At 47.0% G+C, this 25,439-nt stretch overlaps 1 protein-coding gene across 1 annotated transcript; it reads right to left on the reverse strand.

Annotated features, from left to right (window-relative positions):
* Window positions 1–12,183: 12,183 nt before the first annotated feature.
* PLAU (plasminogen activator, urokinase) lies at window positions 12,184–17,885 on the reverse strand. The gene is made up of 11 exons (XM_032839788.1): window positions 17,763–17,885; window positions 17,352–17,439; window positions 16,819–16,852; window positions 16,561–16,668; window positions 16,058–16,232; window positions 15,784–15,875; window positions 15,394–15,610; window positions 15,027–15,175; window positions 14,313–14,453; window positions 13,811–13,959; window positions 12,184–13,131 (listed from the first exon to the last, which is right to left on the reverse strand). Exons 2-11 carry the CDS (start codon window positions 17,406–17,408, stop codon window positions 12,955–12,957), a joined length of 1,299 nt encoding a protein of 432 aa, XP_032695679.1. The 5' UTR covers window positions 17,409–17,439; window positions 17,763–17,885; the 3' UTR covers window positions 12,184–12,954.
* Window positions 17,886–25,439: the final 7,554 nt, after the last annotated feature.

A 25,439-nucleotide genomic window follows, 5' to 3' on the forward strand; every position in this document is an offset into this window, starting at 1 on the left:
TGCCTACAGCAACTGTGTCCACTCCTGTTAAGCTGTGCTAACTGTAGTAGGCTAAACAATGACTCCCCAAAGATGTCCACATCCAAATCCTTGGGACCTGTGAATCTCAGCTTACATGGCAGAGAAGACTTGCTAGATGAAGTTCAGTGAAGGATCTTGAGATGGGGAGATGATCCTGGATTAACTGGAGGGGCCCAATGTCATCACAAAGGTCCTTGTATGAGGGAAACGGAGGAACCAGAGTGAAAAGAGGAGATGTCATGATGGAAACAGAGGTCAGAGTGATATGGGACCCTGAGCCAAGGAATGCAAGCAACCTTTAGAAGTTGGAAAAGGCAAGAAAACAGATTCTAGGGCGCCTGGGTGGCTCAGTGGGTTAGAGCCTCTGTCTTCAGCTCATGATCTCAGGGTCCTGGGATCGAGTCCTGCATCAGGCTCTCTGCTCAGCAGGGAGCCTGCTTCCCTCTCTCTCTGCCTGCCTCTCTGCCTACTTGTGATCTCTCTCTCTGCCAAATAAATAAATAAAATCTTTGAAAAAAAGAAAACAGATTCTGCCTAGAACTCCAGTCTTGCTGACTCATTTTGAACTTTTGACTCCTAGAACAATAAAATAATACATCTGTGTTATTATAAGCCACTAATTTTGTGGTCCTTTCTTACAGCAACAGTAGCAACTAATACAGATTTTGGTACTAGGAGTAGGGTGTTGATATAACAAATCCCTTAAAAACCAAGTGGCTTTGGAATTGGACAGTAAGGAGTGGACAGAAGAATTTTAAGAAGAATGACAGAAAAATCCTAGATTGCCTTGAACAGACTTGTTAGTAGAATTATGGATGTTAAAAACTCTGCTAGTGAGGAATGAGAAGTGAGGAACACAGTAGAGAAAACCTATGTTGTCTTAGAGAATATCTAAATATCATAAATAGAATGTTAATAAAAATATGGACATTGAATGTGAGATGCTGGTGAGATCTTAGAAGTGAGGAATATTTTATTAAAACCTAGAGGAAGGCGAGGAGGGGTTTTTGTTATTAGTGGTGGAAAATTTATCTGAATTGTATCCTTCAGTTCTATGGAAGGCAGAACTTGTGAGGAATAAACTTGGATATTTAGACTGGGAGATTCCCAGGCAAAATATTGAAGCTGCAACATGGCTAATTCTTGTTCTTTATGGTAAAATGTGAGAGAAGGAGATAAATTGAGGGAAGAACTATAAACAAAAAGGAAGCAGGACTAGTAATTCGGGAAACTCTCAGCCTATCCAGATTGGAAAGGATGCTAAAATTAGGAGATTCACTGTCAGAAAGGAATACTCTGGAGAGAAAGCCAAAGGTGTGACTAGATGACCTTTTGTTAATGCCTTGAAAGAATCAAAAGGTATTCATTTACACAGAGGACTCTTTGAAAATTTTAGACATGTGACTCATGAATCCCCACAACCATCTCAGGGAAATCCAGAAATAGAGGTGGGATCATCCAGGAAAAATCTGTGGAGGAACCTTTAGTCTAATGAAGTGAATCGCTGTGACATACATTGGAGACCCACAAGATTCTTGTTAATTTTACACCAACATAAACACTGTCAACTCGGACTGAAAGGGACAGAGAAAAAACAAAATGAAAGAAGATTGACAGACTCCCAACATTCTACAGGCAAGAAACAAGATGACAAAATTACTCAGCTGCAAACAGAATTATCTGTCAAGAAAAACGTAGAATGACAGAGAAAGAGGGGTAGGCCCAGAGGCTAGAGTCTCGAGCCACAGAAGATTACTTCCAGGCCTTGAAACCTAAAGGAGTTTACCCAGCTATATTTTAGAATGTCTTGGGACTGGTGACTTCTTTTTTCCCTTCCCTTTTCTCCCTTTTTTGAGCAAGAATGTCTAGAACTATAATTCAGTGCCTATCCCTGGAAGCTGATAATTTGTTTCTTGAGTTTCACAGGTTCTCAGGTGGAGGGAAAATGGTCCTCAGGATGGATTGTATGCAGTGTCTCACCCATATCTTATTTAGAATATTTCCATGGTGAGATGTGAGGATTTTGAGCTGATGAGGTTTAGATCAGATTTTAGACTTGAGTTGATGCTCTAATGGGTTGAGGTTTTCGAGAGGTTGGAATGGAGTGAACGTATTTTGTATATGAGATAAATGTGAATCTTTGGGGCCCAGAGGGCAGACTGTGGTAGGCTGAGTAATGGCCCTTGAGAATATCCACATCTTAATCCCTGGAATCTGTGAGTATGTTGGCTTAAAGGGCAAAAGGGACTTTGTAGATGTGATTAAGTTGAGGATTTTGAGATGGGGAGATTATTCTAGATTATCTGGGAGAGGACAATGTAATCACAGTGTATAAAGGCGACCCTCATAAGAGGGAAACAGGAGGTTCAGAGTGAGAGAAGGAGATGTGATGACAGAAGCAAAGGTTGGAATGATGTGGAGTCGTGAGCCAGGGAATGTAGGCAGCCTCTAGAAGCTGGAAAAGGCAAAGAAATGGACTCTGCTGCCCTAGAGCCTCCAGACGGGATGCACCCTGCGGACGCATTTTGGACCCATTCTGACCTCAAGAACTATAAAATAATACATTTGTCTTATTTTAAATCACTAAATTGTGGTAATCAGTTGCAGCAGCTGTAGGACACTCATACACTAGCCCTCTTCATTCACCAAGCTCCATATCTCCCAAGCCAACCTACTCACTCTTCCACCTGAGGCACTTTCCACCTTTCCATCTCCTCTAGACTTCCAACTTGACATTTATAACTAATTTCCACCCCCTAGGCTTCCACCAACTCTTTCCTTGGCTCAGCTTCACTTTTTCCTGTTTCCTGACCCTTCCCAGATCTGCATTATCCTTTAACTGGATGGTTTAACCCTAACAATACATTAAAATCATGGGGATGTGGCTGGGCAAGGTGACAGGTGAGGGAGGGAGACTTGTAAAAAGTACTGAAGCTCCAGCCCAGACAGATTAAAGCAGAGTCAGGTATGTCATGATTAAAGTTCCCAGATGATTCTATGTGCCATACCATCATTGAGAACACCTGCCCACCTGTTGCTCCAGGGTTATCAAACTTCCACATGCATATGAATTACCTCGAGAACTCTGAAGGTACGTGCCTGGGCCTCAGTCCCGGAGAGTATGGTTCAATACATTACTCAAATCGTACTCTTCTAACAGGCTCCCCAGAGGGTCAGATGCAGGTGACGTTTGGAACTTGGAGAGACATTTCACAGCCTTCTGTCTGCTCTCTCCCCAAGAGACTCAGCTAATTGATAAGATGAATCCCTTAGATCAATGATTCTCAATCTTTGATGAATATCAAAATCACCTAGGGAGCTTGCTAAAAATAGTTTCCCAGACACCAGTCGGGTTCGTTTAACCAGGTTATGGTTAACAAGCTCCCTAGGTGGTGTGGGCTCCTACTGCAGTCTGAGAATCAGCGCCTTAGATCAGAGATTCTCAAACTTGGGTATGGAACAGAATCACCAGCAGGGCTTCCTAAAACACAGATGGGTGGGCTCCCCCTCTAGAATTTCTGATTCAGTTGATCTGGGGTAGGGTCTGATAATTCGCATTTCTAACAAGTGCCAAGTGATACTGAAGTTGCTGATTTGAGAACCATCTTTGAGGACCACCACTTTGTTTGATTAAAACAAGCTAGATGCCCAACATGGGGCTTGAACTTGAACTCACAACCCCAAGATCAGGAGTCCCATGTTCCCCGAAGCAGCACCCCCCCTACCGCCCTGAGAACCACCACTTTAGATTGATGTTCTAAGCAAAGTGTTTATCTCACCGTGTGTGTCTCTCTCTGTCCTTTCTCCTAATTCTCTCAGCCATGAGAGAGCCTAGCCAAGGAGAAAGAAAGGGCTAAGGCAAATGGCCAAGCAAGTCTTGACTTGAGGGGGGTACAAGAAGGGCTATCAGAGAAGGGCTTCTGGTAAGCTCACCGTGGGCCATCCTGGCATAAATCTTATAGGTCTCCAAGGCCAGGGATGGTGGCCAAATTCCAGTGGAAAATAAAAGTGATATGATCAATAGCTGTTAACTCCACATATATGTTCAGCCCCACTGGGACTCAAGGGCTTAGAGCTTCCCTGGCAGAGCCTCTCAGCCTGGAATGGTAAAGGTTATGCAGGTGTAGCGAGTAATAAGAGAAAACCTGAGGTCACCTCTGTCACCAAAGTAGTTAGGAGAAAAGCCAAGCTGAGACTATAGAGTCCTGCTCACCAATAGTACTGACCTCAGCTTATGCACATGCTTTGGAGAAGAGAGCTAAAGAGACCAAAAAGCGAAGATGGGAAGAGCCAGGTGAGAGAAGAAAGTCATTCTCAGTCCTTTTTATTAAGAAGGAGTCAATAATTAAGGGCAACTGGGAGGCCACAACTGGCAGGGGGATGGAAGGATTGGGCTGGGAAGCCAACCAGCCAAAGTTCTTACAAAATCCACTTCATTTTCACACTCTGCATGCAGATCTTGGCTAAGTGTTAAGTGCACATGACCTGCTCGAACACCAGAAGTCACATTCCAGTTTTAGGAAGCCAGAGGGCAAAGAGCCAGATCCAGTCTGCAGATCCCCTTATATATGCCACAGAACCATCTACTAACTCACTGACTGCGCATCACAGGACTAGAAGTTTTAGAGAAGTTCCTGGAATCAGAACAACAGTCACAGGGCTGAACAGATTTTGGATGTTTAGGCAACAAGCATCAACGCCTGCAGGATTGGATAACATCACTACTTAGTGATTTTGGTGACCGGGAACTTCTTCAACTGGGTGGACCGAGTCCCAGAGACCATCAGCAGGGCTAACTTGCCCTGTAGATACTGATTCCCCCAAATTCCACCCGGTAATAACTCTAGTTTGTTCAACTACCTACTAGAAATGGCTTAAGGGAAATCACTTATGGTAGAAACTCAACTATGAAATTATGCACATCTTACCTGTCTGAAAGCAGGAGGCTAAGCCAAAGGACACTTCCTTCTCCTCCCACACACCCCTCTCCACCCCCTCCTGCAGCCAGGCACCAGGTTAATCCTATCTTCACAAAATCTCCCAGACCTTCACACTCTCCTTGCAGGCCACTGCCACTGCCCAGGTTCAGGCCAGTTCTCCAGCGCTCATTTGGTTCAGCGTTGTCTGTTCTCCTTGTCCATAATATCACCTAGGCTCAAGAATCTTCATTTAAGGGCACCTGGGTGGCTCAGTGGGTTGAGGCCTCTGCCTTCGGCTTAGGTCGTGATCTCAGGGTCCTGGGATCGAGCCCCGAATCAGGCTCTCTGCTCAGCGGGGAGCCTGCTTCCTCCTCTCTCTCTCTCTGCCTACTTGTGATCTCTGTCTGTCAAATAAATAAATAAAATCTTTTAAAAAAAAGGAAATGTCCTTGGGCTGGTAGCATATAAAAGTTAATGAGTTATTTTAGACTTTAACTGGGTGATCCGGCAGAACAAGAGCACCAAAAAAAAAAAGGCCTCAGGAAAGGAGGTATAAAAGCAAGGGTAGGGAGGGCACCTACATTTCCTTTTAAATGCAAATAATATTGCCTCATATGAATATACAGTTTACAAAGAATGTTCACATACTTTATCTATGATGCCTGAATCTAGAAAGGTAGGTTGGTGAGTGTTTTTATCTACATTGTACATATAAGCCTTGGAGATGTTTTTCACCATAGGAAAAGACTTATGACAAAATACCTTATGACAAAATAACCAAAGGAAAAGGACGAGATACAAAGTTATGTGTAGATGGTGAACACAACTATGTAAGAAAAAAGGAAATAGGGGGCACCTGGGTGGCTCAGTCGTTCGTTAAGCATCTGCCTTCGGCTCAGGTCATGATCCCAGGGTTCTGGGATCAGGCGCCTCATGGGGCTCCATGCTCAGCAGGAAGCCTGCTTCTCCTTCTCCCACTCCCCCTGCTTGTGTTCCCTCTCTCACTGTGTCTCTCTCTGTCAAATAAATAAAAAAATTTTTAAAGAAGCAAATAGGAAAGAAGGAAAGAAATACAGCAAAATGCATCCATTCAATAAATATTTATTAAATGTCTGCCATATTCTAGACATCGTGCTAGATTTAAAAAAAAAGTAATGATCAAAACACATCGTCCTTCATAGAGGTTATAATCTGATGAAAAGGTGAACACTAATCAAATACTTATGCAACAAAGGTAAGATTGCAACAACTGCAAGTGCATCAGAGAGGTGGTACTTGTTGCCCTGAGACTATGGACAAAATAGAGGGATCTTATATAAATAGAGGCAGCCCAGGAAAGACTCCCTTGAGGAAATGATCTCTGAAGCACAAGGAAAAATTTAACTAGTCAAAGTCCCAGGCAGAAGAAACATCATGAACAAGGGCCCCGTGGTAAGAGAGGGACTGATGAGTCAGAGAATGGCACAGTAGGTCAAGACTGGGAGAGGTTGCTGCCAGGTGGAGCTAGAGAGGACGTAGAGGCCAGACGCTGCCCAAGACAGCCAGCCAAGAACAACAGGAGTCATTAGGCACACTTGCGTTTTTCAAAAGATTTCTCCAGAATGGATTGGTGGGGTGTGGGAGGAAAGGGAGTAGGGGTAGAGTCAATGGGGGAGGCCAACTGGGAAGCTTTTGTGGTAGTCCAAGCAGGAATTGATGGTGGCTCAACAAATGGTGGTGGTGTAAATGGAGAGAAAGGGAGGACTTCAAGAGCTATGAGGCAAATTGCCAGGATGGGATGAGGGGAATGAGAGGAGAGAAGTATCAGGATGACTTCTAGGTTTCTGGATGTGAATGGAGGTGGTGCCATCATCTGAGACAGAGAGTGATGGTAGAAGTTCATCGGGTTGAGACCTGAAGAGAGGGCCAATTTGGGGCAGGTTAAGTGTGAGATGCCCTGCAGGTGACAGCCAAAAGGGGGTGTCAAGTAGACAACAGGAAATAAGGGTAGGTCTGGCTGGAAATAAGCATTTGCAAGTCAACTGTTTACTGGTGGTAATTTAAGCTTGGGTGTGAATAAAACTGTGTAAGAGAAAGTTTAGTGTGGGAAAAGGAGAAGGTCTAGGATGAGGCCTTAGGGAACCCAATATTCAAGGCCATGTAGAGGAGGTTGATTGCAAAGGAGACGCAGGAAATCAGAGATGTTAACAACAGCTATGAAATACTATGAGAGCATTTTACTTTTACAGTTACTTTTTTTAAAAGATTTTATTTATTTATTTGAGAGAGAGAGAGAGAGAGTGAGAGAGAGCATGAGAGGGGAGAGGGTCAGAGAGAGAAGCAAACTCCCTGCTGAGCAGGGACCCTGAGGTGTGTGGGACTCTATCCCAGGACTCCGGATCATGACTTGAGCTGAAGGCAGTCGCTTAACCAGCTGAGCCACCCAGGCGTCCCTACAGTTACTTTTATAATTGGGCGGAAGTTTTTTTTTTTCAAGATCCATCCATTTATTCTGGTGGTAGGGAGGGACAGAGGGAGAGGGAGAGAGAGAATTCCCAGGCAGACTCCCTGCTGAGAGCAGAGCCCAACATGGGGCTCTATCCCACAACCCTGAGATCACGACAGGAGCCAAAATCAAGGGTCCAATGTTTAACAGACTGAGCTACCCAGGTGCCCCTATTGGGTGAAAACTTTTAGTTAAGGGAAAAAAAAAAAACCCTTTTTATGGCTCCTTGAACTTAATTAACTTTCTAGATTTTGAGAAAAACAGTACCTGAGGGCAAGAGGTGATATTCAAAATATCTAAGTAGCAGGACTTTAGAGTACCAATACTTGGATGGCAGCTGGAGGAGGAAGCTGTAACCCTGTGGTTGCTGGATCACGAAGTAGAAAGAGGCTGGATGGCAGGAGGACATCTGGAAGGAATCTTGGAAAATAGCTATTTCATGATTGCTACTGATTACCAGCCCTGCCTAAGGGTCCTCACCTAAGGATCCCACCAGCTCCTTCCCCCGCTATTGTCTGCCTGCTCATGGCCAACCTCCAAACTCTTTTCTCTAGCACACCAGTTTATTCACCATTTCTTCCTTTTTTTTAAAGTAATCTCCATGCCCAACATGGGGCTTGAACTCACTACCCCGAGTTCAAGAGTCACACGCCCTAATGACTGAGCCAGCCAAGTACCCCTAGTCATCATTTCTTGAGAATGCCTCACCTTTTCATGTCCTCATGATATTCCCTATGCCTAGAATACCTTTCTCCCTCTTGTTTGGCAAATGTCTTTGCATCTTGATCGGCCCAGGTAAAATATCACCTCCTCTATAAAGTCTTCCCTGACTTCCCAAGGCAGAATTAACTGCTTCCTCATCATTGTTCCTTGCACTTTATACATACTTTTATCATAGCATTTATCACACTGAATTGTGGTCTTGGTTCTGTCTCCTTTGCAAAGTTGTGAACTCCTTGAAGACTAGGACTATGTCCCATTCATTCTTGTACCCCAGCATCTAAAACAATGCCTGGTGTTCAAGCACCTAAAAGTTGTTTGTTTGGTTTTTTTTTATTTCTTGAATGACTCTCAGTGAGACTGCAAGGTTAGAAGAAGGCCTAGTCTATCTTTTCTCCCAATTTGCTATTTAAAACTCAGCAACAGGGGAGCCTGGGTGGCTCAGTCACTAAGCATCTCCCTTTGGCTCAGGTCATGATCCCAGGATTCTGGGATCGAGCCCTTCATTGGGCTCCCTGCTCAGTGGGAAGCCCGCTTCTCCTTCTCCCACTCCCCCTGCTTGTTTTCTCTCTCTCACTGTCTCTATCTCTGTGAAATAAATAAAATCTTTAAAAATAAATAAATAAAACTGAGCAACAGTCCTGATGCATGCTACAACATTTATGAAACTGGAAAACATTATGACAAGCAAAAGAAGTCAGTCACAAAAGACCACATATTATATGATTCCAGTTTTATGAAATGTCCAGCATAGGCAAAGCCATAGAGACAGAAAGTAGATTAGGGGGTTGAGGGGAAGGGGAGAAAAAAGGAGTAACAGCTCACGAGTATAGGGTTTCTTTTTGAGGTGATAAAAATGTTCTAGAATTAGTTGTGATGATGGCTGCACCCTTCTGTGAATATAAAAATTATTCAGTTGTTCACTTTAAGGGGTGAATTATATGGTATGTGACTTATTTCTCAATAGCACTGTTCTTTAAAAAACACCTCAGCAACTTCTCCCACTATGTCTGATTTAAAGGGAAGGTTCAGATGTTTGCTGCTGGGGAGGAAAATGGACAGCCTGGGAGTGAATGTGGAGGGTAAGTGAAGTGTGTGGTTATTGTGGGGGTTGACATAAGTGGAAATCAAGTTGAGTCCTTGTGATAGAATGGGCCACAGAATATTTCAGAAGGAGGGGTTCTGGTGAAAACGGAAACCACTTCAATGAAATCAGGTTTCAGCAAAAAAGGATGAGGTTAGCTTGAGAAGAGTGAAATTTTACTTTGAAACTCGTTACTGAGTATGGTCTCCTCACTTGGCCTGGGAATCGTTAAAGAGGAAAGAGTTATAATAGATAATATAGCGTATCATATAACATATCCTATAATACATAATATAAAATATCCTATAGACATGGATGGAAATTCTTATACACTTAGCCTAGAAACCCAGTATCTCTAAAGTAGGGAGCTTAAAAGGGAGGCTGTTCTCCTTTTCCCAGGTTGGGCCCTCCTGGGAGGTCAGATGTCACAGTGCTGGGTCTATGTATTCTGAAGCCATCTGAACACTGGGTCCTCCACTTACCAGCTGTGATGCCTCGGGCAAGTCACTCAATCTCCTTCTGTGCTTCCATTTTCTCTACCATAAAGTGGGGTGATGATAGCACCTTCCTCACAGGACTGTTGTAAGGATTAAATCAGATCACATATGAAGAACTTAACAGTGTCCAATGAAGGGGCACCTGGCTGGTTCAGTCGTAAAGCATGGGGCTCTTGGTCTTGGGGCCATAAGTTCAAGCCCCATGTTGGGAATAGAACTTACTTAGGAAACAAAACAAACAAAACAAAAGCAAAACACAGTGCCCCGTACACAGTGAGGACTAGAAGAAGGCAGGCCCCAAAATGAGTGACAGCTTAGTATCTAGAGCTGCGATTGCTGGAGAAGTAGCTGTTCCCTGAAGAGCCTTGAGAGAGATTAGGGAAGAGGTAACAACAAGGCCTGGTGGCAGCTGGGGCTGCGGTGGCAGCAACGGGGAGGTGGGGGTGTCAGGTCTGGGTGGCGGCTGGGAAATGGTCTGAGAAGAGTTAGCAGTGTCATTGCTCAACCTGGCCAGTGGGGCTCATACTTCCTGTTTTCAGTGTCTGTGAGCCCTGATGCTGGAACAGCTCATGTTGGAACAAGATCTTTCTTGGCCCCTGGATGGGTGGGGGAGACACACAGAGGCTGAAAAGCAACTCAGCCTGGGCTGGGCCCCTTAGCTTCACATCATGCCTTTTCTTTCTGGAAAGTTCCAGCTCCCACAAAACCCACTAATGCAGTCCTGGGGTGGAAGAGTAGAGGAGATTCCCACTCGGTTCTATGAGAATTTACATAGTTTGGTAATAACAGCCATCATGTCTTTGTCTTTACTAGCTTCCAGGATTTGTGAACTCATGCATTCTTATAACAGTCCTAGGAGGTAAATATTATTATCTCTTTTTTACAGATGGGGAAACTGGGGCACAGAGACATTACAAGTCTTTCCCAAGGCACATAGCTAGTGTCAGAACCAGGATTCTAGTCCAGACCACCTGACTCTGAAATCCATGCTCTGAACCATTGTATCACAATAAATAAGATAACATGTTAGATTATAGGGATGAAATGCAGAATACTCTGGATCCCTGCCCTCCAGGGGCCCATGGTCTAGGGAACCTCTGAACAGGAAGAACTTGTACTCTCGGACTCCACTCAGGAAACTGACTATTCATGTAAAGAACACATACTGACTGTATCTTGAATTTACTTGGCCCTTCACATATTCTGGCCAGTTGTCCCCAAAGGATCTCAACCAGGAGTGCTTATCAGAACCACCTGAGGATCTTCTGTAAATTCACAAGCCCTGGCACCAGCCCCGACCTGAATCACCCACAGTCTCTATGGGTGGGGCATTAGCATGCATATATTTTTTTAAAAGGTTATCAGGTGACTTGTTAAGAAACACTGTCCAAACCCAATAACATAGCTTAGAAACTCCAGCATTTTAACATCCAGCTGTATCTCCCCATTTGCCTTCTTTCTTTTTTTTATTTTTTTAAGATTTTCTTTACTTACTTGACAAAGAGAGAGCACACAAGCAGGGGAAGCAATAGTGGGAGAGAGAGAAGCAGACTCCCCATTGAGTAGGGAGCCCAATGAGGGATGCGGGACTCAATCCCAGGGCCCTGGAATCATGACCGGAGCCAAAGGCAAATGCTCAACGAGAGCCGTCCAGGCACCACTTGCCACCTGCCTTCTACACCCTAGTTCTTCAGAAACCTATGTTTGATTCAAAATGTGTGGTCACCTCCATTAGGATAACACCTAGCTTTAGATTCCGAGTCCCCTGATATTAAGGATCATAGTGACTGGTCATGAGCTCCATCAACACACTGAGGAAACTTAGTACCAGCTCCTCACACAGATGATGGGAAATTGTTTTCTGTTCCCAGAATGCCACACTCAAGCTGGGCTGGGTTTGGGATCAGCAATTTTCACTCATGCAGATATTCTCCTTGGTTGAGGTCAGCCCCAGGATTGTTATGGGCAGAGTGAAGAGAATATGGCAGGACTTATCCTAGAGGATCACAGTGTACAGCTGTACAAGATGTGCACTGTACAAAGGCATCAGGCTAAGGAGGGAATTCATGGTTGTTATGTAGCCCACACACCAGGCTGTACCTTATGTGCTATGGAGAACCTACTCTACAACTCTTCTAGCCTCTATTCCCAAAGCCCCACTAAGTACAGAGATTCAACTCCCAAGAAACTCTAGGGTACACACTATCATCATTATTTTCCACTTTTTATGCTCCCCAACTCCTCCCATACAAGTACCAAGAAAAAACCAAAATCTTCAGAAAAATCACATTTTATTGACCTTTATTAAAATTACAAAAATAGATATAAATAAAAATAGTAGAATATAATTATTAAATATTCAGTGTATAGGAGTGGGCCTCACCTCACCCAGTGAGGATTGGATAAACTCAGACAAAAGGTCAGAAGGGATAACTGGCCAAGAAAGAACATCTATGTAAAAGTGAAACTGAAAATTTACTGCTGGTCACAGGCATGCCCCAGAACGATACATTCATGGGCATGATCACATGACAGACCCAAGAGGCCCTAGGAGTGGCCCAGGACCTCTCTAGACAGACCCTTCTATGTGTCATCATAGTCCATTCAATTTAGGGAAATAGACTTGCAGTCACACACAGGGACACCAGCTGTTACACTGACAGCCTGTGCACAAGTGTGCACACATATATACCCATATATAATATTTCCTGATACATTCATGGAATGTCAGAGCCCTTCCCTCAAGTCATTATTGTCTCCACTCCCCAAGCCACTGTTCCACAATGGCCAATCTCCCTCAAGAGACCTCGGTTCTTTTTGGCTTCCTAATTGAGAAATTATTTGTTTCCCAACAGTGGGCCTCATGAATGCCTGCTGTTGGGGGTTCTGGCTCTCCTTCTACCCATGCACAGGAAATGGCATTTTTTCTCTCCAGGAGGCTTCAGTTCAGAAAAAGACAAACAACTGGTCAACAACCGTCCTGGGTCAGGGCCATCCCTCTGTCCTGGCCCCGGGGACTCTGGGCACTCAGCACCCAGGCCTGTAGCTGAGGATCAAGCTTTTGGCCCCCCCCAGGGGGGGCAGCACACGTAAAAACCATCTCTGCGAGAGCCTGTCCTTCTCAGGTTCTCCCTTATATAGAGCCGAAGCAGACACTTCTGCTGCAAAAATGACAGCCAGCATGGGAGTGGGTGGTACCCCTCGCTTCCCTTGGCTCCCTGGGGAGCCTCAGAGGGTTAGGCCATTCTGTTGCCTGGTGTGCATGTGGATCCAAGGCAGGAAGTGTGAGACCCTTGTGTAGACGCCTGGCTTGTCCTTCATGGCACAACCACTGCCCCAGCTTACGATCCCCGTCAGAGTCAGGCGGCCTTGGATAGAGCAGACCAGGGGGCCCCCGGAGTCTCCCTGTTAAGCCAAAGACACAGAAGTTGAGCCCTGGGAAAAGGGAGGAGGGAGCCATCTGATCCAATCACCCAGTCATGCCCGAGAGAGAGAGAAAAAGAATTTCTTAGAATCCCCAAGTCTTTAGTGGCTCCCCATTTCCTACCATATCAAGTTTAAAAATCCTCCGCTTGGCTTTCAAAGCCCTGCTATCTGCCACAACTCCATCTACACTCTCAGACCCTTTTCCTCACCATCCTGGAATATACCATGCTCAGGCTCATTTTTGTATCTTTCAACTGGAATGGTCTCCTTTCTTCCCTCTGCCTCCCCAAATTCTTCCAGTCACCTTCTCTCTAAAGCTTTCCCATTATAACCACCTCATTGGTACTAACCTGAAGCTCCCAAACACTGATCATTTACAATTCATACCATATCCTGAGCACTGAGTTGTATTATTTTCTAGTGTTTTCCTCTTTCTTATGGTCCTATTCCCTTCCCTTCTCCAGTCTGAAGTGCCTAGCACAGAGCCAGGCTCATGACAAACGTTTGGTAAATGCATAAGGATTAGTTTAAGACCTGAGCTCCTAATTCTGACTTCTTGGGGCTTTGGCTGGAGAGGGGCTCTCTGAAGCTGGCAGGAATAGGCCCAGGAGCCCAGGGGAGATTTGGGGGTTCCAGGAAGAGAGGCTGGAATTCTCACCTGGCAGGAATCTGTTTCCCACTGTGGGTCAGCGGCACACAGCATTTTGGTGGTAACTTCGGAGCCATAGTAGTGTGGCTGCTGACACTCCTGGTGGGAAACCAGCTTCACAACAGTCATTTTTAGCTGCTCTGGATAGAGATAGTCAGCTAGATGGAGGAAACAAGGAGAAGTTTACTTTAAGATGCGTCTGTACAGCCTTCCCACAGGGACTCTCTGCCAGGGAAGGGACCAAAAAGTATCCCTACCGGGGAAAGCCTTTATTCTTTCCCCCACAAATCTGAGCCTTACCCCATGTATGCCCCCTCACACATCCCCCATCTGATTACCTTTATGGCCCATCACTCCCTAAACAGTGCTCCCCACTCCATCCCTGGACTATCTACTACCTCCACAGTGCTCCCATCTCTATCTCTACAGTCCTGTCTTGATCAAGTTGAGCTCACTTCCAGGTTATAACACTCCTCCAGGACCCTCTGAGCCAGCCCCAAATGTCACTTACTGTCATTCTCTTTTCCAAAGCCAGCGATCTCACAGCTCATGCCAAAATTAGCATCTCCACGCACTGGAGGCAGGCAGATGGTTTGTATGGACCTGGATGGCTGTGCACACTGGCCTGTGTTGGAGCGGATCTTCAGCAGGGCTGGGGGAAGAGGGAAGCAGGGGAGGTCAGGGGGGAAGATCTCTACCTGGCCAGGTGGTCACCCTTGCTCCCCTCCAAATGCCGAAGGACTGGATGTCTATCCCTAAATCATTTAGGGTCAGAGGCCATCCTGGAAAGTCTGCTGGCAGCTTATTACCTGAAACAAGCCTCTCCTGTCCCATGCCTCAAGGGTTTTGTTCCAGCTATTGACGTGGGCCTTGGCCAGCCAGGGCTGGTCTATACAGATGTATGGGTGGCTGAGGCAGATGGGCTAAATTCAGCTCAATGCTCTAAGTTCCAGATTCTGGAACAGGCAGAGGTTGTATCCAACAAAAGAAGGGGCCTCCCCACCCATGTCACATGCTTACCGGGCCATTGCCGTCTAGAGGAGGCTAAATGTTTGGAAATTCAAGGTTTCTGCAGAGAAACAATAGGCCTCTCCCATATGTCCCTTTGCTGTATAAAGCAGGATCTCCAGTTCCCCCTATAACCTCAACCTCCCATTTGGGTCTCTTCTTGGACGCCTCTTCTTCCAACCATCATCATTATGGCAGATAAGGGCTTTCCACTCACCAATATCATTGTGGTGAGCAAGGCTGTCAGCACTGTAGTCCTCATGCAAGATGAGCTTCTCCACCTCAAACATCATCTCCCCAGGTGTCCCGGAGTTAAGCTTCGACCGACCCAGGTAGACAATGTAGTCCTCCTTCTTCGGGTGATTACTGTGGGAGGGGAGACTTGTCAGATAGTCAAATCTCATGAGATCTCATCTCATCCCCTCCCCTCAAGGTGGCCTCAGAGCATGACTTGCACCCAAGGCCATGGACTGCACGGGAGGGGCCTAAGGGGTACAATTTAAGTGGCATCCTTTGGTGGGAAGGAGAAGGAGATGCGTTTGGGGTAAGAGAGGAGGGTCAGGGAGAAGAGATGGAGGACGTACATGAAGCAGTGTGTGGCGCTGAGCACCCAGCAAGGACTGATGAGGCTGCCACCACACAGGTAGGTGACAGAGCCTCCGTGGTGCCTCCTGTAGATGGCGGCAAACCACGGCTGGTTCTCGATGGTGGTGAATTCTCCACCAATAATCTTAAAGCGAGGCCTCAGAGCCTTCTGGCCACATTGAAACTCAGCTTTTTCTGGAGTGAGCGGATTTTTTCCTGGAGAAGAAAGAGAAGGATGTCTTGGAGAGGCAAGTAGGAGAATGTCTCTCTCTTGTCTTCTAACCTCCCAGTGTTTCAAGGCCAGGCAGGGTCCCTCCTCGACCCTCCTGTGATAGGATAAAAGGACATATGATCTTCCCTACTGTCACAAACAGGTCAGTGACACTCACCAGAAGAGCATTCTGGCACCATGCACTCCCGGACAAGCTGCTTTAGGCCAACCTGCACATAGCACCAAGGCCTTCTATGGTTGTTTGGGTTCCTGGTAACACAGAAAGGTGGGTGGGGGGTGTCATTCCAACCCAGAATACATCTCTTTCCCCTCCAGGGAAAAGTCAACCAGAAGCTTGCTTTCCTCAGGCTATGGACAGCACTCTGAAACACAGGGAGTGGTAGCAAGGGATCCTGGGGGGCTGTGAGAGGGTCTTTGCTGCCACCCCTCACCTGCAGTAGTTGTGTTTGCCCAGGCCCAGCTGAAGGGCATCGGGTCTGAGGGCGTGGTACTCTTTCAGAAGAACGGTGGCAGAGTTCCAGGCCAGGCAGGGCCGGCCTATGATGTCAGTGTTGGCCTTCCCTCGGTAAGAGTGACCATTCCCCTCAAAGCAGGTTTTCGTTGTATCTAGGGAAGAATGTGAGGATGAGAGATATTAGAAAGAAGAGGAAATTCAGACAGGCATTTTAGAGATCCTGTCAGGCCTCACATGTTTTCAGGCCCAGCAGGAAATGCCAGAAAGGGTCTTCTTCCATCCCCATCTCACATTTGTGTGCCGTCAGAGATGCATGAAAGAGGATGGGGCTGTGTTTGACTGTGTATCACATCCAGGGATGAAGACCCCCACTCCACCTCCAGCTCCTAACTCCCACCTGCTCTCCCACCCCACCCATCTCTCCCTGCCCCCAAATCTCTGGTGCCGCCTCCTGCTCAGTTAGAGTCAGGATCCCCATACCTATCTCGCAATGTTCCCCTTGGAATTTCTTTGGACAGTTGCATCGATGAATGTTGGAGAAGTACTTGTAGGACACACATGTTCCTCCATTCAGACAATGGCAGTTTGCTGGGGATCACAAAGGTGGTGAGGTAAGAAAGGAGCGTGGGAGGAGGCAAGGGGGAGCCAGCCCTGCAGCAGGGTCAGGGAGGGGCTGCCCCCTGAGGCTTTTCCAAGAGGTCTGTATAGTCAGATATTATGCAATGGGTGGATACTCACATGCACTAGACACTGGGTGAAGTTCATGGCTTCCCTGGAAGAGATGAGGGGAGGGGAAAAGTTCAGCAAAGGTCCCGCACTCCTGGGACTCAAGGGAAAGGACAAACTGGCCCCAATCCCAAATCTCACCCTTTCCTCCGGCTCCCTCTCTCTTCACCTTGTTCATATCTAACTAGCCCTCACATGGAAGATCATAGGTTTCTAGCAGGGAGAAACGGATTGACTCAAGCATGCTTCACATACAGGGTGCAAGAAGGCGGGGGTGGGGCGGGGAACGACGTCTCTGCGGCTTCTTCCTCCCTTCCCTGAAAGTGCGAACTCTCTTAGTTCGCAGGATTCCCACTGCCACACCTGTCCTGTTTTCCCCGAGATGGTCTGGTCCCCGCTGTTGACGGAATCCAGAGGATTCCAGCTCCCTGTGCAGCCCCGTCTCCCCCCCCCCCACACACACACCCGAGCGCCACCCCCGGCGCTGCTCGGGATCCTGCAAGTCCCCTCGGCCCGCTATAGGTCAAAGCGGGAAAGCCACTTACTTCGGAGTCGCTCACCACTAGGGCACAGAGGAGCAGGCACGTCAGCAGGATTCTCATGGTGGCGAGGCTGGGGCTCTAGGCAGCGGCTCTGCAAGGGAGGGAGAAAGTCAGCTTGACACAGAAGCGGAGGAGCGAGAAAGTGGGCCGGCTGGGTTAGCGCAGTTCAGGGCAGGAATCCCTAGGTCTCCTGCGGGGCGCACCGGCGGTGGCCAGGCCCCCCAGGCCTGCCGTCTCTCCCCGCTGGGGGCTCAGGGGTCCGAGCACCCACAGAGGGTGCACAGGCACCGCGAGCGGTGAGTCAGGCTCGGCCGCGGCCGAGCGAGGGCAGCCGGGGACCGCCGAGGCAGCGGGGGTTGGGGGAAGGGACGCCCGCCCGAGCAGTTCTGCGCAATTAGGGTTGCCCGCACTCACCGGTAGCTGCGGCAGGAGGGACACCGAGCAGGGACGGCGGGATGGGTTGACACTCTGACAATCCGCGAGGCTCTGGGGCTTCCAGTCGCCGCGCTGTGCTGCCGCCCCGCTGCAGGGCTCTATATCAGGACCCGCCCCAGCCTGGCCCCGCCCCAGCCCGGGATCTCCCCAACGCTTCCCTTCCCTCAGCTTCCCTGGGGACTGGCGCGACCTGGACCCCGTGGGCTTCCACAGCCTTGACCGAGAGTGACGGGCAGCGCGGTCCCCAGCGGAGGGGAAGAGCGAGCTCTGAACAGAGAGACCTAGAGGCATCTCAATTCCTCAACTCCTCCTCCCATTCACCTGGCTTGGGCCCCACTCCAGGGCAGAGGCCTCTGAATCGCGCTACAGAGACTCCCCTCCAGCTCTGCTGACTCTTCCCAGATCCCCTAAATCAGCTCTTCTCCAGTCTTTCCACCTTTGGCCCCCAACCGCCCAAGAGAGTGATTCCAAACCGTGGGTATAGGGGCATAGTGTGCAGTTCCTAGAGCTAAGCCTCTTTCTCAACGTGAAAATGCACTTGACAGGGGCACCTGGCTGGCTCAATCCGGGGAGCACGGGGGACTCTTCATCTCTGGATTGTGTGTTCCAGCCCCAGGTTGGGTATAAAAGATTACTTAAAAATAAAGTCCTTGAAAAGAAAGAAAGTGCACATGACACACGCTGGTTAACTCCAGCTGACAGGGTCTTCCTATACTAGCTCCCCAAAATTCACCAACATAACCAGTGGATAAGACAAAGTTGAGTTCATTGCTCACGGAGGTAAGGGCCTTTGGTAGTGGCTGGCAGGGGCAGCGTTTAGGCAAGATGGGATTTTACTGAGAATTTGCCAGTTTGGTTTAAGGGGGGTGTTTGAAAGTGACAGCTTGATAAGGATTGGCTATGGATCATGGTATAATATTATAGGATTGTGAGAACAAGTCTAAGGGCACAAACTATTGATGCTTTTTACTGAAGTGTTGATGGATCTTCCAAAAAGCTCCTATAACAAGCAATCCCTTTATTTGCCTGGCCCAGAGTATAGGTAGTTAATAAAGACAAAATAATAGGAAAGCCTTGTTAACATAGGCAGTAAGCTGTGGAGGGGTAGGAAATTGTGTTTTCGCATCTGAGGAGAGGAACTGGGGAACTGAAGGACAAGAATGAGATTTATTTTTCACTGTATGCCCTTTCGTGCTGTTTAATTTTTTTTGAAAGCTTACCTTTGTATCCCCCATCCCAAAAGTCTCATTATAGATCTTTAAAAAATGCATATGTATTCTAGACTTCATCCTAAAGCCTTGCTTCTAATAAGATAAAATAAATGTTTATCCAACAAGATTGGCCTCCAGGAAGACAGACCATGTGTAAAGGACTCCACCCGCTCTTCCTGCCTGAGGGTAAGCTCACAGAGCTGTATAGACATGCACAAGCACGTATTCCTCAGACACAGTTGAAGGAGCCCAGCAGGGACTTGGAAGCTCAGTCAACCCCATCCCTTTCCCCTAGTGTTGGGAATCAGGGCTTGGGGGGGGGGTCACTGCTTTCTACCCAGAAGGACTGTCCCCCCTAATGGGAGGAAAGGGGGTTGAGTCCCTATAACTCACCAGGGCCCTAAAGCCAGGCCCAAGGCTTGGTCCCTTTTTCTGCCTAGGTCTACAGCATTTTGTTGCTTGGACCTTGGGTCTGGATCCACTTGAGAGGGCCTAGAGGATGGCAGGGAGAAAGCCATCAGAGTAGGGAAGAGGAATGCTTCTCTGCTCTGGTCCTGTCCGAGGTATCAAGATGCCAGCCTCTGCTCCAGGTAAAGTGCAAGTTAACCATCCAGCTTTCTTGAGGAAGGTGACCCATTACCCTCTGTAGAGAGTTCTTCTGTGCCCAGCTGAGCTGCCAGCATCTCAGGGAAAGGACTGAGTCAGAGGTGCTATAGGTCTCAGAGTGGGCCTCACTACTTCCTCTAAAAGCCTGAAGCATGTTTTGTTTGGATTTAGAACCCATTAATTGCAAATGAACGTGATCAAAATGTAAACAGAGATATTGCAGCCTGAGGACTTACCCCGAAACTACTAGGTTAAGTATCAGGAAATTCCCAGCACACTGTCATGATTCATAGAGCACCCCCAGCAGCTCTCATGACTCCAGATTACTTGGCTGGAGGCTGTCATGCTCATTCTTGAGAGCAGGATGACCTCATTTCCTCCCGGACAAAGAGGCTTGGAGACCGTTATGCAGCTGACACTCTTCTTCCCCTTCCTTCCCACTACAGTCCTTCACCTGGTAGAACCATCCAAAAAGCTTAAGTTAAGGCTCTTAACTTTCTTTCCACTCTGCCATCTTTGGTGCTTCCTGAAATCTTCGTGTCCGTCTTTTCTTGCACAGCTGTGCTGGTCTTTCCCATTCTTTGAGGACAGGGACCACATCTTAAATATATTTGTCTCTTCCTCAGTACTGGGCACAGACCTTGCTCACGTAGGTGCTTAATGAGGGATGGATCAACAAACAAGTGGGAACAGAGAACTTTGAGGCATCCTGTTAGTTTCCTTACTCTCTTTTCCTCTTGCCATAAAAAAATAGTACTGGTATTATTTTTGTCTTGTGCTGAAAAGCACTTTGAAAAGCACTTTGTGGCATAGCTGGAAACCATTATTCCCATTTTGCAATGAGGAGAACGAGGTAGAGAAAAGATACAGACTAGGTGAGTCGGCAAAGCCAGCACTAAGACCCAGGTTTTCTGATCCTTGTTGCCATGCTCCATACCTCACTGCCTCCATGGAGAGGGGTACAAGAGGTGTACAAGACAGAATACTGTGAAGATGAGGGCCTGCTGATATATACAATGTTCCGGCTCAGGGAACCCTCTTGCTGCTTTTGGAGACTGCCTTCCAGAATACTCCTCAGGCTGTGGGTCCCTAGTTCCCGAGAAACCCTTGGTATAGTATGATTTAATTGCTTGCCTGAGTTCCAGGAACTAACCTGGTGATCTAGGCTATCTGAAGTTTTTGTCAAGGGTAAGAGAGTAAGGAACATAATTTCAGAACTTCATTCCGTTCCTGACTCACAAAGTCAAACCTCCACTCTGCCTCTGTGTTTCAGGGGGCCAAGTCGGATGTGGCAACAGAGACTAATAAAGGGGCCCCCTTTCCTGAAGCTTCTCATAAAAGAGCAGGCAGATGCCAGCTGTGCAAAGAGAACCAGGATGTCCAGACTTGACCCTGAGACTATGTCCAGGAAACTGGGCCCCTGAAAAGGCTATTTTCCGACCAGTGGGACCTAAAGGGAAGTTCACATCAAGTCACAGGACATATTCCTGGGTTGCTACACCAAGAGTGTTCAACATGGTACTATACTATAGAGTACAGTGTCTAGTCCCAGGTCTACCACATCCAAGTTCAATAACCTTAAGCAAGACACTTAACTCTCTTGCTCTCAGTTCCCTATCTGCAAAACAAGGCAACACCCACTCTGCCTGTACTTCACACTGCAGATTGAACGGGATCATGCTTGTGTGGGAAAGCATCCATTCATTGCTTTATTTATAAATATTGTAAATTTATAAATACTCAGTATTTATCACGGGCCTACTATGTGCCAGACACAGCTCTAAGATACTAGACATAAAAGGATAAACTTCTGGAGTGCCTGAATGGTTCCATCACTTGAGTAAAATCTGACACCTGATTTCAGTTCAGGTCATGATCTCAGGGGCCTAAGATCAAGCCCGGCTCTACGCTGGGCATGAAGCCTGCTTGAGACTCTCTCTACAATCCCCCCACCCCTCCCTCTGCTTGCACATGCATGTACATATGCTCTCTCTTTCTCTCAGAGAAAAAGAAAAAAGAAGGATGAACTTTGTAAACTACAATTCCTACCCTGAGTGCCTGCCTTGACTTCTTGACTATGGCTGTACTGGTCGAGAAGACCAGCAATTCTCTGGAGTGGATCCCAGAATTCCAGTTAAGTCGGGATGCCATGTCCTTAGCCAATTCCCAGCAGCTGGCCAGCTGCATGTGCTGATCACCCCCCATCGCCCTGATTCCCATTCCCTCCCACCCTTATCCGCTGTCTGTGGCTTGAAGCTCTACTCTTTTCCCCTCTATACCCAGGGCAGACGGATTCCTCAGCAGTTCTGGGAAAGAGGCCCTGAATGCTGGCCACGTAGCTTCCGTGGGTCTTCTGTTCCTCCCTGCATTTAGCTTAGCGCTCAGGGAAAAGATGCTGCTGTCACAACAGGCACTGAAACACGATGGGGGAGGTGCTGGAACTGCTAACCCCCATCAGCCTGAGGAAAGAGTGGTAAGAGCAGGGCAGAGGAAGCCGCATACTTGCTTCCTTACTCATGGAAAACGGAGAGCCTGGGGGCTGCACCCTGAGGTTATACTCTGTCGTCAATAATGCCCTGAACAGAGAGGCTGAGTTGGTCCCTCCAGCTTCAGCCTCTGACCCCTACTCTTTCTCACCCTTCCCTGCCTCACCATCTCTGGCCCAATTCCTAGTCCCACCCAAGCCAGCTAGCTCAGATCTCTGCACCAATATTTTGAGCCCTGGCCAAAATTGTCTTTGTCATTAATCCAAACCCAGTTACTTCCTCAGTCAGGAACTTGTGACTTTAAAGGAGTGTTGGTCATGGGTTTCCAGACCTAGATCTTGAGTTCCCTCCAGGAACCAAAGCTAGGTCCTGGTCCTGAAAGTTCTGCTTGGGTTACCATGGGGGATGGCAATGGCTACTAACTGGTAGGTAGGGCCAGGAAGTCAATGATGTTTAAGGAAATACTTTCAGCCAGGAGCTAGTATATTCAAAATTTTTGCACAGAAGCAAAATCACATAACATCCATAGCCCATATGATGTATAATTTCATATGTTCATGGTTTCCACAAGCTGGATTCTATATGCTCCTCTGTCTTTAAAGCAAGTGCGAGCATTTCCCTTTCCATTACACAGAGAGGAAAATGGAGGGCTAATGAAGGGAAGTGAATCATTTGAGTTCATTCACTGAAAACGATGAGATTCAGAATTCACGGATTTTGAAGAAACTCATGACACATTTCCACCTTCTCCTCTCCTAAGTCTGAATCCTTACTCCTCCCTTCCTGACCAGCGTCAACCCCCACCCCCAGTCTCTTCATCTTCCTACCCACCTGCAGGAGGTTCTTCTTTTCTCCAAGCGGTGATTGGTAACAGTGTGATGAAGCAGCCAAGTCCTGGGGGCCAGGGGCAGGTGTGTTTCCTTTCAGAAGGTATATAGGATGAGATGTATGGAAGTCTGTGAGAGGAGGAAGCAGGGACAGAGATCGGAGCCCTTGAGATAGGTGTGTTTGCAGAATGAGCGGAAAAACAGCATGAAGGTATTCTGACCAGGAGGCTCCTCTTTACTCTGAGGGCAGTGATGGTGGGAGGTGTGACAACAGTTCAAGAAGGGGAAAGTTGGAGGTACCGGGCTGGCTCAGTCAGAAGAGCATTTGATTCTTGATCTTGGAGCTGTGAGTTCAAGCCCCACATTGTGGGGGAGAGATTACTTAAACAAACAAAATGAATCATTAAAAAAAAAAAAAAGTGGAAGGCTGCTGCTTCCCACAAGGGGATATTATAATCTATTCTTTGTTAAAGATAAATGATATAACTGACTTGTATTTGTTTAGCATTCATTTCTTTTTCAATCTTAACACACAACCTTTAAGGAAGCTATTATTTCCCCCATGTTGTGAATGAGAAAACAGAGACTCGCAGAGTTTAAGCAGTTTACCCAAGGGCACGCTATAGGTAAGTGGTAGACTTGGGACTTAGTCCCCTACTTGCTCAATTCCAGGAGGTAGAGAACTATCTCTGATGCAGTATCACATTCTTTTGGGAATGTGGGGATGCTTGTTCTTACACCTGGGAATCTTCCTACTTCTAACCAATGGTGCCATCCCAGGGTAGCCCCAGCTGTCCAAGTCATGTCTGTGTCGGTTCCTGACTACTTAGGTCGAGCCAGACTTTAATAAAAATGCTCTTTCTTTTCCTTAATACAGCCAGCCACAGCTGAGGCTGGTCAGAGAAGCCATCACTGGGTCTTCTGGCTGTGCTTATAGCTATGTGGATCTCTGGGAACATCAATGGCCAGTTTTCCTTGTTTGCAACCATTATTCACCCATATTAAATGATGAGGATAGCCTAGGGTTCTTCTGTGGGGAAATGACAGTAGCATCTCTTTTAATGCATTGCATTACGTGCAGTTTACTTAGCAGGGCATTGGGCAATAGTCCTGTGCATTATCTCACTTAATCCTCAACGAGGGAGATGCAACACCATCCCACTTTATGGATAAGGAAACCAAGACTCTGAGCAGTTACAATCACACAGCCACGCCAATACCTGGCAAGTCAAAGCTAGATTTCTGACTCCAAAGCCGGTGTTGATTATCACTATGATAGTGTTATCTCTTTACCCCTCCCCGAGGGAAAAAAACGTACTCTGTTGAATGCGTGCCCAGGAATCTGTAATAATAAATATTCACTAATGTTGGGTTTTCTGACCTTGTTTAATTATAAGAATCACCTGGCGTTGTAGTGCCGGGATGGCTCAATCGGTTAAGCATCTGCCTTGGGCTCAGGTCTTAATCCCAGAGTCCTGGGGATCAGGATCTAGCCCTGCATTGTTGTTGTTGTCGTGTATTGTGGGGTTCCCTGCTTAGTGGGGAGTCTACTTCTCTCTCTCCCCCTGCTCCTCCCCTCCCTGGTTCCCCCACTTGTGCGTGACTGCTCTCTCTCTCCCTCGCTCGCTTTCTAAAATTTGACAGAGACAGAGAGCTCAAGCAGCGGGAGCAGCAGAGGGAGAGGGCTCTGCAGGCTTTCTGCAGAGCAAGGAGCCAGATATGGAGCTGGATCCCAGGATCCTAGGATCATGACCTGAGCCGAAAGCAGACTGAGCTTAACAGACTGAGCCACCCAGGTGCCCCCCGCCCCATACTCACTATCTCTCTCAAATAAATTTTTTAAAACTTAAAAAGAAAAAATTACTGGGCTTGAAGATTGAAAAAATGTAGAATGTCAGGTTACTTCCTTGGAAATTCTGATTCATTAGGTCCAGGTTGGGGCCTAGGAGTCGATTCTTTTTTTTTTTCCTGAATTGGGTTCCCTGCTCAGTGGGAAGCCTGCTTCTCCCTCCCACTCTCCCTGCTTGTGTTCCCTCTCTCACTGTGTCTATCTCTGACAAATAAATAAATGAAATCTTTTTTTTTTTTTTTAAAAAAGGTAATGTAATAGTTCCAGTTAATGTTCTCTTGAAAATTTATAATTTGTGGATTACTGGGCAGTTTTACAGACCAGTCCCATCAAACCACTTTAGAAGGTATCTCTAAGATACTTTTTTTTTTTTTAAAGGTTGTATTTATTTATCTCAGAGAGAGCGAGAACAGGAGCAAAGGGAGAGGGAGACTTCGAAGGAGATGGAGAATCAGACTCCCTGCTGAGCAGGGACGCTGCTTCAGGGCTCCATTCCAAGACCCAGGGATCATGATCTGAGCTAAAGGCAGATGTCAACCAAATGAACCACATAGGCACCCCTCTAAGATGCTGCTTCTTTTTTTTTTTTTTTTTTTTTCAAATTACATTTTAAAAAAATTTTTTTTTATAAACATATATTTTATCCCCAGGGGTACAGGTCTGTGAATCGCCAGGTT

The sequence above is a fragment of the Lontra canadensis genome, unplaced genomic scaffold, assembly GCF_010015895.1.
Source record: "Lontra canadensis isolate GAN:19392208 unplaced genomic scaffold, GSC_riverotter_1.0 scaffold3, whole genome shotgun sequence".
Classification (NCBI taxonomy): domain Eukaryota; kingdom Metazoa; phylum Chordata; class Mammalia; order Carnivora; family Mustelidae; genus Lontra; species Lontra canadensis.